Source organism: Sciurus vulgaris (assembly GCF_902686455.1).
Source record: "Sciurus vulgaris genome assembly, chromosome: 1".
Taxonomy (NCBI): domain Eukaryota; kingdom Metazoa; phylum Chordata; class Mammalia; order Rodentia; family Sciuridae; genus Sciurus; species Sciurus vulgaris.
Window position 1 is genome coordinate 30127422 of NC_136461.1, and position 18075 is coordinate 30145496.

General features: G+C 40.2%; 1 protein-coding gene across 2 annotated transcripts in view; it reads left to right on the forward strand.

Annotated features, from left to right (window-relative positions):
- Nucleotides 1–3469: 3469 nt before the first annotated feature.
- SMAP2 (small ArfGAP2) overlaps nucleotides 3470–18075 on the forward strand; it is a 43874-nt gene continuing 29268 nt past the window's right edge. Inside the window, exons 1-3 of one of the 2 annotated variants that reach the window (XM_079131203.1) lie at nucleotides 3470–4005; nucleotides 10202–10305; nucleotides 12617–12720. Coding sequence is in view for 1 of the 2 variants with exons in the window: in XM_079131202.1 (XP_078987328.1) it covers nucleotides 3903–4005 (103 nt within the window). In the remaining variant the exon portion in view is untranslated. The remainder of the gene's footprint in view (nucleotides 4006–10201; nucleotides 10306–12616; nucleotides 12721–18075) is intronic. The other variant, XM_079131202.1, reaches the window with a different exon arrangement.

The following is an 18075-nucleotide window of genomic DNA, read 5'->3' on the forward strand; positions in this document are numbered from 1 at the left end:
GCTGGTATAGAATTCTGGGTTGGCAACTCTTTTTTTCTCAGAATTTTGGAGGCACTGTTCCATGGTCGCCTGGCTTCCAGAGTTGCTGTTGAGAATTCTATGCTATTCTGATTCCAGATCGTTTTTCATGTGGTTTGTTTTTCCTCTCTGGAAACTTCAGATCTTGCCTTTCCCCCCGTGTTCTGCTATTTTGAGATGATATGCTGCAGTGTGGGGTGACTTTTCTGTCATTGGTACAGAGTCCCCGGAGTAGGCCTTGACAAAGTGTATTTGCCCAGTCTGTCCCAGGCCCTGAAAATGCAGGAGCTGCTGATGTAGATGCCCATTCTCCTGTGACATTTAGGGTTGAATACAATCACTCGTGGATGCTGTCATTAGTGCACACCTGTGGACGATACAGTGTGAGCTCCACGGCATGAGTTGAGCCAGGATTCCAAGACAGGCACAGGCAGCCCAGCCTCCTCTCCCAGGTCCTGTATCTGTGCATTGTCATGAAGGGTTTCAGTGGACAATTAGGGGAGAGAAGGGAAGAGGGAGATGTTTGGTAGCGGTAGGAGCTGCAAATCGTCTCAGAAGAAAGGTGGGTTGGTGCAACACGAAGTTGATTCTTGTTAGACTGCCTGGTAGGGGGCCTGAGCCCCTCTAGTTGGTAGAGAGGTTCAAAGGCTTAGGCAGGTATGACTTGGGGCCTAGATGACTATGTGTGACACAGAGCTGGGGAGAGGTCATTCTCTCTTCGTAAGGGAACAGTGACCACTGATCCCCCAGAATCCTGAGGAGTATGGTGTCATATAACAGTGCCATTGAGAAAGACTTTGTCACAGTGGGCACCATCAGTGATGGTGAACGGAGCTACTTCCAAGAGAGTGAGGCTGTGGGATGGATATATAGGAGGCATGGCAGGAGAGGAGATCCTGCAGCGGGAGGCTCACAGAGCTGGCTCACTAGCAGACATGCTTTCAAGGCTGAAGACATAATGAGCTGCAAGGCAGGGGAGGCTTTGAAATAATCACAAGTTCTCCACACTGAAAAAAAGCTTGAGAGTTGTTTGAAGAGAGTTGATTAAATGAACTGCAAGTTCATTTGAGGTTAACTTAATGTGACAAATAACTACAGAGCAATCATCCTGCTTTCCTAATGAAAAAGGCTTTTTAGTATTACCTTAAAGTGGTCAAATGAACCGACCAGTGGATCAGAAGCTGCTTTAGTCCAACATATGACTAGAGAGATTTGATCTCTTAGTTAGAAGATGTGCTAATGAAAATTTCCTATGGCAATAGTCCAAAAATATATTCACCATATATTTTGGGGAGTATTCTTAGTGGTTACTCTAATATAACAGCTTAAAAATTGATTTCCACTTTGTCCTTTTATTTTTGTTAGCTGGGGTGGCAAAATACTCTGATTTAAAGACTGAGAAGAAAAATCAGCTGTGAGTAAAGCATGATATGTGCTGTCAGGACTCTTAATTTCTTCCAATTTCTTTTTTCCTTTATACTGGGAATTGAACGTAGGGGCACTTTACCACTGAGCTACATCCTTGGTCCTGGAAATTGCTGAGGCTGACCTCAAACTTGCAATCCTCCTGCCTCTGCCTCCTGAGCCATGGTATTATAGGTGTGTGCCACTGTCCTTGGCCTCTTCTAATTTTCTCATAACCATAGATAACAATGCAACCAACTGCAAATAGATGCTGAGACAGATAGGAAACTATAACTAATGTGAAGTAGTTTTATGATAAAGTAACACAGTATGTTATGGATTAGGGGAAGTATTTTTGTAAGAATTGTCAAGGGAAAATTCAAGACTTCAAAAACAGTTTTTTTTTTTTTTTGAACTTGGGAAAAGAAGAGGTCCCTTGTCCATGTCCGCAGACCCTTAGGTATACATTCATTTTCTTCTGGCATTATTACTGATAATATGCTTGCTGTACAGTACAGTGGTAGAGTGCTTGCTTAGCATATGTGAGGCCTTGGGTTTGATCCCTAGAACTGTAAAAAAAATAATAAAGCTAATACTTGATGTGTCAGGATAGATTAGGGTATGCCTGATAAATAAAACTCAGTGATAACCTAAAGAAGACTTATTTCTTGCACATGCTGCTTATCCTTTATGGGCTAGCAGAAGACTCTTACTTATCAGTTTATTAGTTAGGAATCCAGTATAAAAAACAACCAACATCTGTAACACCGATGGTTGCCATGTCAGAGGGAAAAGGAATCAGAAGAGTCTCAAAGCAGCAAATAAATGCTTCAGGCACAAAGTCATACATCTTTTCTATTCAAACTGGTCATGGGTAGAACATAAAGGTTTAGACAGAATTAAATTGTTGTGATTCATAAAATAATAGAAAACTTTAGTTTTTCTGTGATGATATGAAAATTTTGAGACTGGTCTTGGGAGAAAATGGAGATGCAGGAGAGGGTTATACTAGAAATAAGATAATTCTAAGTCTTTCATCTTATCAAATTCCCTGATCTAACATTTCCATGGCAGCCCAAATGATTTGTTTTTCAGTGCTGGGCATGGAACCCAGGGTCTCACACATGCTAGGCAAGTGCTCTACCACTGAGCTACACTCCCAGCCTTCAGAATAATCCTTTAAAATCATAATTCAGAACATGCTTTTCCTCTCTCCCTCAGTACAATTTCTGATTCTTAGCCGTTTCTTAGGAACAATTTGCTGGGTGAGTAAATAAATGAATGAAAACAAGAGCAAGATGGCAGGTGTTTTCCTAAAGAAAATGACAGTCACTAATAAATTATCTGCAGCATGGTGGTTTTGTATGATGTTTAGTAATCACTTTTAAATCATTGCCTATTCTGTGCTATGTTGTAATTACCACCCTCCTCCCAAATAAACTTCAGTACAAGTCTGCTACACAAAACTGCATTGTTTTGTGATGATATAATGAATGAAAGAAGACACAAATTGTCTAGGCAGTAGGCAGAACAATGTCCAAAGATGGTGGTAGAAAGCTAGTGACTCTCTGCAATTCCAATGGGGGGCGGAGGGGGGGGGGTCAGAGTCTTCTAAAAACTGGGGAGCGTGTGATGTCTCCTTAACTTGGGCTAGGGACTTGGGCCCTTTTATGTGTCTGCTGAAGGACAGAGTAAGCTGGAGGACTTTGGGGTATCCACAACCCAGAGATTACATAAGGATGACAAAAACTTAACATTTAGTTTTTGTGAGAATTATATTGCGATAATTCATATAACGTGCTTAGTATAGTGCCTGCCACGGTAAGAACTCAGCAAATGTTTGCTTCCTTCATTTTCCTCTATTTCTTCCACTCTGCCTGCCAGGCTCCATTCATTCTTTTCCAAGGACATTCGGGGGGCGTGTCCTCCCTCCCTCCGCCCCCACAGAAGCCCCGCCCCCGCCTCTCCGGGATTGGTTCCTGGGAGGCGGAGTCCAGGGAAGAGCCCAGTGCGGCGCGGTGGGGCGGGGCGCATGCGCGCGCTAGGCTTGGGTGGAGGTGGAGAGGAAGAGCTGCCGGAAGTAGGCGGCGGAGGTGGTGTCCGAGGTGGCGGCAGCTGCCAGGGAAACCGAGGCGCGGGACACACTGCCGGCAGAAAGGCAGGCCGGGGGTCGGCTCTGCGTCCGGCACCGAGGAAGCCGAGAGCTCCCTTTGCCTGGGCTGAAGGTCCCTAGCCCCGCAGCCTCCGCTGGACCTGGCCTTTCCCTGAGCCCGCCAGGGGGCGCCGCGCCGAGGGGCTGAGGAGTTGGGGGCGGACGCCGCTGACCCTAGAGGGTCGCCGGGAGGTGCGTGAGGAGAGCTCTCCCCCGCTCAGGTGGTGCTCCTGGGCGGGGGACCGGGAGTCCTCACCCCCGGACCGAGGCCGGGGCTTCTGGGGGCGAGGAGGGCGCGTCGCCCTCTGCCCCCTTCGGCACCCTGGCCATGACCGGCAAGTCGGTGAAGGACGTGGATCGGTATCAGGCGGTCCTGGCCAACCTGCTGCTGGAGGAAGATAACAAGTTTTGTGCGGACTGCCAGTCTAAAGGTAGCGCATCCCTCTCTGTGGGCGAGGGGTCCAGTTTGCCGGGCCGCGCCATGAGAATGGATGGCCTGCGTGGGGAGGGGACTTGTGGAGTTCAGGGCGCCCAAGTCTTCTTTAAATGGTAACGCGTGCTGGTGAGCATGCAGGGTTTTGGGCGGCTCGGGGTTTGATGTGGGCGAATGATGGTGGGGGTGCGGGGTGAGTGGAATTGGCCTGGTGTGTTCAGGTGAGAATGTCTTTATTTCAGGGATTTGATGACTTCTGGGGGTCTACTGTCAGTCCGGAGCTAACTGCCTTTCACTTGCAAATCTATGGATGAACTGCATTGTGCGTGTGCGTGTGCGTGGTGTGTGTGTGTGTGTGTGTGTGTGTGTGTGAGAGAGAGAGAGAGAGAGAGAGAGAGAGAGAGAGAGAGAGAGAGAGAGAGAGAGAGAGTAAGGAGGGAGGTGTGATGACAAAAAAACTGCTTAAATGATTTTTAAAGGTGGTGATTGTTGCTGCCTGCTATTTGGTTAGCGATTCCTTCTGTCATTTTACAGCCCTGCTGAGATCTGACAGTGTTTCGGTGGCTTTCTTCTTCCAGGATGTGTGCAGCGGGAAGCTGCCTTATGCAGTGACACAGTGCGGATTTCTAGATAGCCTAGCCCTGGTTTGTGGAGCGCGTTGGAGGCCTTATGTGTGTGATGGCAGAAACTAGCAGATTTGGACTGTAGCACAGGATCAGTTTAATCCGTGGAGAAAAGGAAGCAAAGTATGCATCACTGGATTTGTTGCTTCCGTGATTACACTACTAAAGGTGAAATAGCGTAAATTGGCAGAATCGTTTAGTCTTTATTTAATGTGCCCTCTGAGATCCATGATTTAATACAATTAAAAATCAGTATGATAGGAAAGCTTGGTTATTAGTGAGATGTTTACATTAGACATTTATAGATACATACTACTATAATTGGGGGGGCTATTATTCATTTACTTTTGTTGGTAATGCAGAGGATTTTCCAGAATTGTTTGCCATATAGCATATTGGATATACAGTATAAAAAAGTTCAAATGTACAAATATCTATTTTGAAAAAGGAAGTAGATGCATAATCAATGCTTTCACTTGATTACCTTTTTTTTTTTTTTTTTTTTTTAAGAATAGGGTTATGTAAGGAGGACAGAGGAATGAGGCATTGATGTAGTTACCTAGTAGTATATTTTAATGACCTCTACCAGTAGGTAAATGAAATTTGTCATTAGGAAAGCAAATTCCCAGGCTTCTTTTCCTGAAATTTTTACATTAGCCAGAATTTATTTTAAAAAGTATTTTAGAATCAATTTATGTTGGGTAGGTTAATTTCTTATAGGTTGATTCTTGTTAGATCTTTTGGAGGATTCAGTTTAAAATTTAGGAATTTTTTGTCCTTATTCAAATTCCCATGTGTCCTTACTTGACAGATCTTGAGTCAGTGAAGCAACCCACTGGAGTGAGCATTGCTGTATTTGGAGATTCAGATGCCATTTTGATGATTAGTAGTACCCACAACCCTATTTCTCCTATTACTTGTATACTTACTCATGATCCAATGAAATATGGCATGTGGAAAAGAGGTGAATTCACCACTTCTTCCTCCAGATTTTTTCCAAATTTTCCGTTGCTCTTTACTAGTGACCTCATTGGGATCATATAATGAAACATTAGTTAATTCTTAATGAGAACTTGCAACTACTTGCTTGTAAAACTTATTAGCTGCTGTTGATGGTAAACACTTGCATCATAGATTGTTACCTGGTAGTGCTGATTAAAAAATGTTTGGTTGGAGAAGGAACTTAAAAAACTGTTGGCCAAAATGAGAGTTGGGTTTTAGCTTATTTATCCGTATTTCTTAGAAAATTGTCTTTTCTTAGAAAATTGAGTTCTAACTGTACAGGCTCTGGTGAGTGCTCACCAATTCATATTCAATCAGTTGATGCAGCCTGGACTGCCGACCCACAAGCAAATATTTCTGTAATGTTCTGAAATAACTCTTTGGCAATGACTCTTCTTTTTTAGGAATGATATTTCTTTATTAATTGATCCAAAAAATGTGTAATATAAATTTCAGAAGAGAGAACAAGTAGGCGTTCTTTTTACTTAGTAGAAGTTTTGTTGGTCCTGGGGTTTTTGATTTTTTTTAAGCACAAGGCTCCCCAGTGCCTGGGACCTCTAAGGCATTGAAGTGATTTCAGTGTGGGGAAAGAAGATGCTTCTTCTCTTAAAAAAACTCCATTGCTTGTTCTAAGCCCAAGATGTGGTTTTCTCATCACCAAAGACCTCAATATGACCTTTAGAAGCAATATTTAGACTGACTTACGTAGTGATCAACAGAGGACAGAACTACTGAAAATTTCAGATATGTCAATGGTAACTCTGGCTAGTTGAGGCCTGGCTCCATTTTTGAGTAAGATGGAATGTGTCATACTTCGTTCATATTTAGAATCTTACTGATCTAAGGCTTGGTCTTTATCTCTATAGTTCCAGATTTTGTCAGTGTGCCTGGAATAAACTCCCAAGCAACCTCCTCAGAGACTGTGGATTAAACTGGACACTCCTGTTTACCATGAGAGGCTCTGCCTTTCCAATGATTTGAATATTCATGTCCACTATTGGGACACTCCTTTATCAGTCAAGGTTTATGAGAAATTAGGAACTGTTTAATGAGCAGAGAATTTAAATGGAAGAAATTTGATGGTCTTGAGGAATATTTACTTCAGATTGTGAAACATCGCATGGAATTCTGGAATTTGAGAGGAATTTTATAATTTACTTTTTCCATCTCCTGCATCTTATTTCACCTCTAATCACCTAACCACTGCTTCTGTTCCAACTCCCATTTATATTTTTCGATTTAAACTTACTTTTTGAAAGAGGTAGCATTTTTATGTGGTTCAAAATTCAAAAGGTCCAAAAGGCAACATGTATAGTGAAAAATCATTATTCTGTCCCTGATCCCTTAGCCACCTTTTTTCCCTCTTGGCAGGTAACCACTGTTGGCAATTACTTACCTGACTTTTGAGAGACAATATGTGCATGAAAAACAAAGGCATTTGAATACATTACTTTTATGCAAATAGTAGCATATTACCCACATTTCTTAGTACCTTGCGTTTTTCAATTAACAGTACAACAATATAACATGGAAATGATGAATATTCTGTCTTGCATTATTTAGGCCATTGTTTAAGGTGCTATCCTGGATGTCTTGATTAAGTTGAAAGATATTCTTAAGTGATTTGGAGGGCAGCTTCTCTCATTGAAGTTATCTTAAGTGTTCTGGGCCTATCCATAGCATTTATAAGCCCACCTTTGAGGTGGCAAAAAGGCAGGTTAGTGGAAGGGGCAGTAGACTTTAGGATAAAACATGTAGTTAAGTTCCTTTATTCTGCTTACAGTAGCTTCATGACCTTTAGCATGTCACCCAACTTTCTCACCTTCATTTTTTTTTTTTTTTTTTAGTTTGAAAGATGAAAGTGCCTTGTAAACTAAAATATTATTAAAATGTAAGCATCATTTACTTTTACCATTGCTGATCTTATTTTTTTAATTCTGATTTTGTTAGTTTCACTTTTTTACTTTATCGTTTACAATATTCTAGTTACTGGAAACCACAGTTAGAATGACTCACCCAGTAAAACCCTAGTCTTTAAGCCAAAACCATTTCCTATATATGGAGTTCTGGCATTTTTGCAGATGTACTTTATGGTACCCTTGAGGACAGCCTCTGGATATTCCCTGACTTTTTGGACTTGTATAAAAGATTAGACCAGGAAATTTTGTGTGGGAATTTTCTGATACCATTCTAAGCTTTAACTTCTGTAAATTAACTTCAATTTTCTTTTTATTCATTTTCCATTGATAGCTAAATCATTGCTTGTTAAATCATTCCTTAGAACATAATTTTCCTGTCCTTTTTTTTTTTTTTTTTGTATTGGGGATTGAACTCTGGGGTGTTTACCACTGAGCTATATCCCCAGCCCTTTTTATTTTTTATTTTGAGGCAGGGTCTCACTAAGTTGCTTAGGACCTTGTTAATTTGCTGAGGCTGTCCTTGAACTTGTGTTCCTTCTGCCTTAATCTCCTTAGTCCCTGGGATTACAGGCATTCTCCACTGTACCTGGCTTTCCTGTTAATTTTTAATTATTTTTAGTTATATTGGTTGGTGGCACCTTTTGAGAGCTTAAAAAAAATCCACCAGATTTGATAGCAGGAGGAATTCTGCCTCCTTTTCTAGTTGTTAAATACCCTTCTCTAGCTAAGATCAAATAACTTTCTGGGTTTTTACAGCTAATGCACTTTAATACTGACAGTCATGGTTAGATTGACACAGTTTTACTGAAAGTAATTTATCAAAGCCCCCATTAAATTGTCTTTAATGTAAGCATCATTTACTTTTACCATTGCTGATCTTATTTTTTTAATTCTCATTTTGTTAGTTTCACTTTTTTACTTTATTCGTTTACAATACTCTAGTTACTGGAAACCACATGCTAAACCTCCCAGGGAAGATAACTTTCCTATTTGTTTCCCTTGTTCTTAAATATTGTTCTGTGGCTGTGAGAAAAAGAATACAAAATGTCATATCTATTAGGGGGAACTTTTTGAAAGTCTGAGATCCTATACTACATGTATTCATTCAGACAGTAGTTCTTTAAAAAATTTTTTTAGTTGTAGATGGACACAGTACTTTTGTTTATTTTTATGTGGTGCCGGGGATTGAACCCAGTGCCTCTCATGAGCCAGGCAAATGCTCTACCACCGAGCTACAGCCCCAGCCCCCAGAAAATTAAGCATATACTTTATGTCAGATCCTCTGCTAGGACATATGAATTCAAAGATAGGGTCTTGGATCTCAAGGATTTTACTGTCCAATGGGGAAGCAGATGTATAAAACAAAACATGATACAAAGTAGTAATTATCATTGTGGCATATAAGGAGCAATGAGAAGGAAAACTGTCTTCCCCAGGAAGTCATGGCTTCAGAGTCAATTAGGCTGTGTCCTAAAGGATAAACAGAATGTTGCCAGGTGAATTTAGGGGACTTTGCATTCCAGGAAGAGGAAACAGAATGTGCAAAGCCCCCAAGGTGTGCTGTATGGTGTGTGTGTGTATGTGTAGGGGGTGTTTCTTGCCCACACATTGAGGCTTGGCAAGAGATAGAGTTTAGCAACTAGTCAGGGGTCAATAAAGTTAAAAGCCCAGCTCTATGGGCCCTATTTTCCTCTTTAAAAAAATTTTTTTTTAAAAATTTTAGATGATACCTTTATTTTTTAAAATTTACATGGTGTTGAGTATTGAACCCAATGCTCCACACATGCAGGGCAAGCACTCCATCCCTGAACCACAAACCCAGCCCTTTCTTTCCTCTTAACTTGCTTTATGGCCCTGAGATTGTGAATATGCATTATGCTTTAGATTCCCCATTTTGTAAGAAATCCATGTATTGTAGGTCTACTTGCTTCTTAAACGAAATGCTTTCTAATTGCTGAGTAGTTAAGAAAGGTCTGGGCTACAAGATCTCCATGGAAGTGTACCTTCATGGGTACATAAAATTACTTTAGAAAAGTCTAGTGAAATGCCAACAGTATATAGTACGTCATCGCTGGAGCCATTGTTGAGTTTTGAGGCTGAACATGCTTTTATGCTCAAGCAGGTCATATTTTGAGTATTCGATGTGTGCTCTTGGTTGCGTAAGGTAACTGGGATGCACAAACAGGTAGGTGCAGCTTCACCTTTTGCATATACTTTGCAGCAAATTTTTTGTTTCCAGATAAATCATAAACTACTTCTTTCTGCATTTTTCATCTGATGTCATTATGGTATGTAGGTGGCAGCTTTCTTGGGCATAAGTTGTCTGTATAAGCATTCACCACATGAGTCATTGTCTGTTTCTGTTCTTCTGCCTGAAAATTCCATTTTGGAAATAATAATCATGCAATTGGTGACTGTGACACCCGACTCATTATATACATTGCAGTTGACTTTGTATGTAATATTGACATAGTCTACCTGTGTCATGAGAAGGGATAAAGTAACTTACTAAATTGAGTCAGACTCTCTTTATTCGGATATCTCTTGTGAAAAAGATGCCAAGCAAGAATCTGCATAAAATGCACGTTTTACATTCTAAGCACACAGTGCCTAACTTTTGTTATTATGTCTGCTTAAATCCTTATCACAGTTGTACTTCTGTTTGAGCAAGTGGCCAGTTTAAGTAGATATTAACTTTGAAGAAGTTCTGTATTGGCCTCTGGAATGTGACAGTTCAGCATACCACATTGGAAGGTAGGAACCCAGTCTATGTAGAGTAGCACACCTTAATATTACTTCACTTTTACCAAATTCCTCTGTTTTTAAAGCAGTATTCCTGTACTGGTTAATTTCTTTTCTTTCTTTTTCCTTTCTTTTTCTTTTTCTTTTTCTTTTTTTTCTTTTGTAACAGGGATTGACTTTATGGGTGCTTCACCATTGAGCTACATCCCTAGCCCTTTTTCTTTTTTATTTTGAGACAGGCTTGCACATTTGCTTAGGACCTGACTAAGTTGTTAAGGCTGGACTCCAACTTGAGATCCTCCACCTCAGCCTTCCTAGTGGCTGGGTTTACAGGTGTGCTCTACCATGCCTGGCTGAACTGGTTAATTTCTTAGATTGTGATTTACCACACATGACATGTCCACTCTAGTGCAAGCCTTTGAGGGCAGGGGTTTGGTCTTGTTTTGTTCACTGTGGTCTTCCCAGAAGTGAATAGAGGTTGACAAGACCAAGCTCTCAGTAAATTTTTGTTTAAATGAATAAAGGGATCTCATCATCTATAAATCTTTTGTTCCTTAGTAGTAGAAATCTTTTCTAGGTTATTTGAATAATTGTTTTAATTCTTAGAAAAATTAGTTTCTGAAAAATAAGTTTTTAAAAAAGTTTTGAAACCCCTGTTTAATGGATCCCTCAGTCAGGGGCTAGTTAGGGAAACAAACCACTACAGGTCATAAAACCAGAGGGAATTTAATATAGGGAATAGGTTACACAGGTATTATAAGATCCAAGAAGCTAAACAGGGTCTGGTGAGGCACCCCAGGGATTAGTGATCCCTTTGAGCTTTTATACCCCTAAGGAAAATAAAAAGTGTCACCAAGGTCCAGAAGTCCTAGCTCTCTGGTGTGAGCTGGAAGCATGGAAAGAGGAGCTGTCCAGTGGAACCCAGGCCAAGTAAGAGAGAGAAAACTCTGGCTTCTCTTGTCCTCTTGCTTCTTAACCCCACCATACCTCCTGGTGTGGAAACTTATCCAGAAATCAGTTGGCAAGAGCTCCTGGGAGATATAGTGTCCTGTGACAGAGTGGAGCAAGGATATGACCCAAGCACCAGCAGGCAAAGTCAAAGGCACTTGAAACATCTCTGAGATACAAGCTTTTCCTCAGTTGAATTATTACAGACAAGAAGTAGGAAGGGTTTTTAGGCAGGTACAACTTGGTGTGCTTCTAAAGGATCTTTGTTACTGAAACAATAATTAGTCCCAGGAAGTAATTGAACAACTTAGTCATAGCCTGTGTAAGTAGGGTGTGTGACTAGGCAAATTGGCTTCTGTTGAATTTGTATTTGACTGGCCACTGCCAGAAATGATTTATCATTTGTTTACTTAGGAATTTAGGTTCCCACCTTGTCAGTTCTTGGAAGTCTTAGAGTTAAGCATGGGGTATCTACACTGAACTGTCTTAGCTACAACTGGAGACCTGAGTCAGTAATACAGAGGACGCATAGAGCTTTGAGGATGGCAGCCTTAAACCTGGCTTACGCTTTCCTTGATAGTTACGGTAATTGTGGTGGGGCTAAGTTTCCTGGTGCTGCACATGATTTTTACTAGTATTGTTAATTGGTTATTTGGTTCCCCCCACAAGTTCAGCTAGTCAGCACTGGGTGAGGGAGGACAGATCACTGAATCTATTTTCTTCTACATTAAACCTGAAAAGTATTTTGTCATATAAGCAGTGTTGCTGCTGCTCGATTGAAGACAGAGCTTCCCAAGTTGTTGCTACCAGTTTTCTTCTTGATTGTAAAAGTATTTGAATTATAAGTTCAGCACTTTCTAGAAGTGCTTTTTTTTTTTTTTTTTTTTTTTTTTTTTTTTTGTCAATCAGGTCACCTGCATTTGGGCCCTTGCTAGTTAATGGAATTGGTGGAAGTAGGCCAGCAAAGGTCAGTGCAGTGTGAGGGTGTCTGCTTTACTTCCCTTGGAAGCCACAGATAAAGGACCTTCATTGGTTGAGTAAAGTTACCAACAGTAAAAATCATGTAGGTTTCATTGTTTTTTTACTTTTTTTTCCCAAAAAGATAATTTCCTCTTGGCAGAAATTAAAGTAATTTGCAGATGTAATGAAAATGTAATTTGGTATTTTAAAAAGCATTATCCAGCTGCTTCCCAGATTACCAGTTCTTTTCAGCCAGGCCATTTTGGCTTAAAAGGTACACCTTAAAAGGCATATCTATGCATTTTGAAGCCTCTTGTTTAATAATTGTGACATTTTGCAACTGTGTTTGACTCTTCCCTTTCCCAAACTTTCTCCTTCCCTACCCCACTCTTCTGGATCCTGTATTTCCCCACAGGCTTTGTGAATGCTGGTCCATTGATGGCTGAACGGCAGGTACCTCCCCACTGGAAAACCTCAGAGATGAGCCAAATCTACCTTCAGCTGTGGCCATCCAACAGTGTAAGGTGGCCCTGGTTGTTGTCTTCAGTTTGTCTAGCTCTCCTCTTCTCCCCATCCTCCCTCTTGTGCAGCTAAAACTTGCCCTGGGATCCCACCTTTGTAACTTGTCACTGGGTAGTAACAGGATTCTGTTGTTGCTGCTTCTTTTCATTTTCAATTAATGTGAAGTGATTCTCTGACAAATTCTGTTAACCAAAACCTTCTTTCCCATCAAGTTAAGTATTTCTTGTAGACATGCTGGTTTGCTTTTAAATATATATGGAATACTGTTTATCTAAGTACTGAATTTCATAAGGCAACTTGGAGAATACCTTGTTGATCTTTTTTAAATTTCAAGCCAGAGCTCTCAAACAGAAATTTTTTAGTCCCAAAATAATAAGAATTGGATCCTTCAGGCTTCATTTTTTTCTCCTCACCAAGAAACCAAATGTGTAATGCTCCCATTTTATGATGTATTGAGAATAGTAGAGCAAATGGCAGGATGGAGAGAGACCTACTGTCAGCTGTAGTTGATAAACTTGTCCTTTCATAGTGGTTGGAGCAAATAGTGTCTTGTTTTTCTTTTTTCAAAGTCATGCTGTCATTTGCAGCAGTTGGTAGTGAGAATTGACCGTAAAATCCCCAAACCTCTACTGCAGAGCTTACATCTCTAGATGTGGGTTTACGTGTTAATCCTGCAATGTTACTTCATCTCATTTGCCTGAAGTGCACACACAGTAAATTTTGTTATTTGACTTCTTCCTCTTTTCTTGTCTAACTGGAAGTCCCCGAATGTGTGGATTTAGAAATGAGTTATCTAGTGTTTCTAGCTTTGAGTTTAAAAGTTTGTCATGTAGTATTATTTGGATGGTTGTTTTTAATTAAGCCTTTGAAAAATAATTTCTTACAGGATTTTCTGTGTAAACTGATGGCAACTTATTCTACAGTACAAAGCTCCTACTGTAGGGGACATTGGTGTCTTTTTGTTTTTTGTTGATATTTTACCTCATGTGATAATTAACACAAGCCCTCAGAGGAGAAATAGGAAGGAAACTCCCTGTTCTTACCGTGATGCTTTTGTTCAAAATAGCTGTAAATAACAGAGCTAATGGAAACCAATTTGAGTGTGACAACTGATTTGAAAAGCAAAGAATTAAAAGATTCAGTCTCTTCTGCTAAATTGAAAGCTTTTTGTTTTTTTTTTTTCTCCTGAAAGAGTAGCTGTTTGGACTAGGGTTGACATTGTTGCTTTGAAAGTGGGCATGAGGAGTTTGGTTAGAGACACTGTTGCAGACAGAAATTTGAGAAGAAGGTCTTTCCCACAGTGTAACTGTTTTATGAGCATTCCCTGCTTGTATGAGAGAGCAAGCAAGCTTCATTAAATGCAGCATTGGAACCAAAAAGACTCCAGCTTAGCTCCTCTTGAGCATCCTATGTGGTTCTGAAACTTGTCTGTGAACAGGAGCAGTTCACAAGCCTGACACAAGTGACTCAAGAGTCTGTATTATGGCAGATTAAAAATAGATCCCAGTTTCATTAGACTCTAATGCATTTAAAGAAAAAAAAAATTCTTGTCATAAGAACAGACCCACAGACTAGTTTGTTTTTGTCTGCTGGGATCTGAAGAATTGGAGAGGTGGAAGAGTCCTTGTGTTTATTATCTAAACATTAAACACTGTGTCTTTAAGAAGCAAAGATTTCATTTTTTCTGACTATGAAAGTTATCCACATTCATGAAAAAAAAATTATTGGAAAGAATGAAAAAGCAGAATAATACAGAAGATAATTTCCATAATCTTTGTCATACTTTATTTACTTGAGCTTATACCACAATGATGTTATATCATTATAGTTCTGCATAGCATTTATTGTAAGCATTTTCATTTTAATTTCTGTATTACTCTAAGGCCGAAGGGTATTTGTATGTTCAGATTTATCCTAATCGTGGAAACTCTCTAATTTAAAAAAGTTGTAAGACAACTTGCTGTAGGACTCTGATTCTTAAATGCAGTAGAGTAGTTGAGGGAAGGATTGGAGAACCACCCTGGCTTGACCACAGTTTTTTGGACCATATCCCAGCAATATGGGCCAGCATTTCACATGCTGTTTGGTGTGTGGGTATATTGTTGTGCCACTGATTAACCTTTTATGCTGTTCACACACTCTTCATTCACTTGAATTCATCTACTGTAAAGTGGACAGGAGGCCCTATTAGGAGAAAAGGACAATAACTTCTGCTTTTTTTTTTTTTTTTTTTTTTTTTTTTTTAAACAGGGACTTTCTTAGATTGTAAATGAGAACAGGGACTGTCTTCGTGTCTGCCTTTATAACTAATGGACAGTGTCTGGCAGTTTCTGTGTCCTCATTATAAACAATATTAGTCTGTTAATGTGTGTTCATATCATATATATATATATATATATATATATATTTTTTTTTTTTTTTTTTTTTTTTTTTTAAGACAGTCACCTTCATAGTATTAACTCAGATATTTGTAGATCTGTGACATTCCTGGAAGCTGAGCAGGTGAATCTCATGGGTGTTTTGTGTTAATTACTTCTTTGTGCCATTTTGTTTGTGTGCTTCTGGCACCTTGTGCCACATTGAAAGTTGGAGCTAGTCACAGTCCCCTGTCCTCCCAATAGAAGGTTTAGACTTGGGGGAAATGTAGCAAGGTGTATGAAACAGTGGGCTGAAATAGCAGTCCTTTGGCCCTTTGTAGGATGGGAGTAAATATTTAGATACTGTTCTTGGGTGCTGCAGAAATTAATAATAACTTTGCAGCAGTTTTAGAAGCTCTTCTCATATCTATTGGAACAGCTTTGTTTAATTTGAAAAATCTTACTTTGGCTTTTTTGAAACTGTCATTATTTTCCTAGAGACCTGCCCTGGGTTTTTCTGCGTAATGTTCCCTGTCTAGGATCTTTCTATCCATGTGATTGCCATCTTTGTCCTATTCCCTTGTGCCACATCTTTTGACCTGTGTACCTCCTTATACTCAGTTGGGTAACACTTGGGCTTTGAAACGTCACCGTCAATCTTTTCTTTGTGAAAGGGCAAATCTCCACCTTTCGCTGTTCTTCCTTAAGCTCAGATTGTTTTGATGACTAACATGCAGCATGCCAATGGACTAACCATTTGTACTTTGATCCCAGAACTCATTTCTATTCTGCTGTTTGTTTAGAAATGAAAGTTCTCTAGCTTGTTTGGATATGGTTATGATTCATTTAAACTGGCACCAATTTTCTGTGTGTTTGCTATTGGTCGGACCTCCTCTGATGTGTTAGAGAAGCTTCTGCACTCCATTATAGAGAGTTCACATTCCATGTCCTTGCATGGGGTCTCATTTGTCAATTCACCCAGCCTCTACCTGGGTGAAAGGCATGCATTTCCCTAGGAACAACTGGAAAACATTTTCTGCCTGGCCACTTGGGCTTGAGCTTTCTACTATGTTATACTCTTCTTCCCTTCTGGGCTTCTTTTTGAGGAAGGGGCGTGGGAATGGGAAAGGGTGTGAATAAGTCTTCATACACAATCTCAGATGTTGAGTTTATTAGCAGCAGAATGACTCATATATTGTAATAAAAAAGAACCCCTGAAGAGCAAGATACTGATTTAGTGATCATTATTGAGCATCTACTGCGTATAACACATTTGGTGTATGTAAAGATGATTCTAATTCCAATCCAACATTTCTTCTATGAACTTGGGCAAATGACTTGACCTCTCTGGACCTTCAGTTCTCCAATTGTGCTTGGACTAGATCCCTAAGATTCTTTTCAAATTTATAATTCTTTACTATGTTAGTCATCTTTCATATCACTCTAATGGAATACCCAAGGCAGTTAGCATATAAAGAGAAAAGATTTGTTTTGGACTGGAGGCCCCAGTCCAAAATCAGGTGGCCCTGTGGTTTTGGACCCATAGTAAGGGCAGCATATCATGACTGGAGTGCCTGGTGCAACAAAACCACTTCGATCATGAGCCAGGAAGCAGAGAAGAAGAGGAAGAGACTGGGATCCCATGACTCCCAGTGACCTGAGGACCTCCCTTAAGGTCTCACCTCTCAAAGTTCCTGCCACTTCTCAGTAGTGGCACCCTGAGGACCAAAACTTTATTTAACACATGGACCTTCACAGAATATTCATGTAAACCATAGCAATACTCTAAATGTTTATCTGTTTGTAACAGAACAGGAAGAGTTTTCTGCAGAATTTGCATGTTTTCATATCTTGTCTGTTTTGAATTAAATGGCTTAAAAATAGTTCCACTAGAGCAGGATTTCTTGACATCAGCACCATTACTTGTTTTGGCGATGGTCCTGTGCTTTTTAGGATATTTAGCAGCACCCCCTGGCCTCTATGCATCAGACACCTCGCACCCACCACTCTGCCAGCTGTGACAATCAAAAATTGCTCCAGAGATTGACATTGCCCCTAGAGGGGAAATTGTTTTGGCTGGGTATCATTGATCTCAGGAGAGAAGAGTGGACTGTTTGGATGTGGACTGTTTTTACTATTGATTTTCACATTGTTCTTTTGCTGTTTATTAGCTATTTTGTCAGCAAGTGTGTATTCAGTGCTTAATGTTATCAGGTGAATGCCAACACTTGATTATGAGGGAATTTAATGATAGCAATGCCAAGTTTTGAAATACCAGGTCTACCTGGCTGACTCTGAAATGGTTGTGTAGCTGTTAAGCTCAGCAGTCCCTCCTACACATCTGCTTCCCTCAGCCTGCTATTGACCATTGGTGGAGGTGGTGACTGAAGTGTATAAAAGTATTTACTTGCAAAGGCTATTGGGTCAGCAACCTAGGAAGCCTCTTGGATTTTAAGTTGTGGATTAGAACTTGGTCTTATGTATCTGGAATCTAGTATTATGGCAGTTATTCTTTCACCTACCCAGGGGAATAAATTAATCTGTTTTCAGTGGTGGTGTCAGGAATCTATCCCAGGGGTGGAGGATGGAGAGTACCCTTGTGGGCCAGGGGCCATCTTAGCCTTTAGCACATTCTCCTAAAGATACCTGCCCCTCCTACTTCCACAGGCAGACTGACTTTGCATCTTTGGTATTATTGTGAGGATATGAATAGATAGTGGTTGTTGCAAAGAGGAAGTTAAAGCTTTAACCTAAAGTAACCTAAAAAAATATGGGGAACTGAATGTCCTCAGACAGTGAAGACAGTGACTTCTGGCAAACCAAGTTAGTGTCTTACCTGAAGTGAGGTCATGAGTGCTAGGGAATTAATTTAATTATAATGTCAGATTTTGAAATATCAGGTCCACTTGGGTGACTTTGAAATACTTGCCTGTTAGCTCAGCCCTCTCTCTATACCCACCTACTCCCCCCACCTGCTATTAGCTATTGAAGTAGT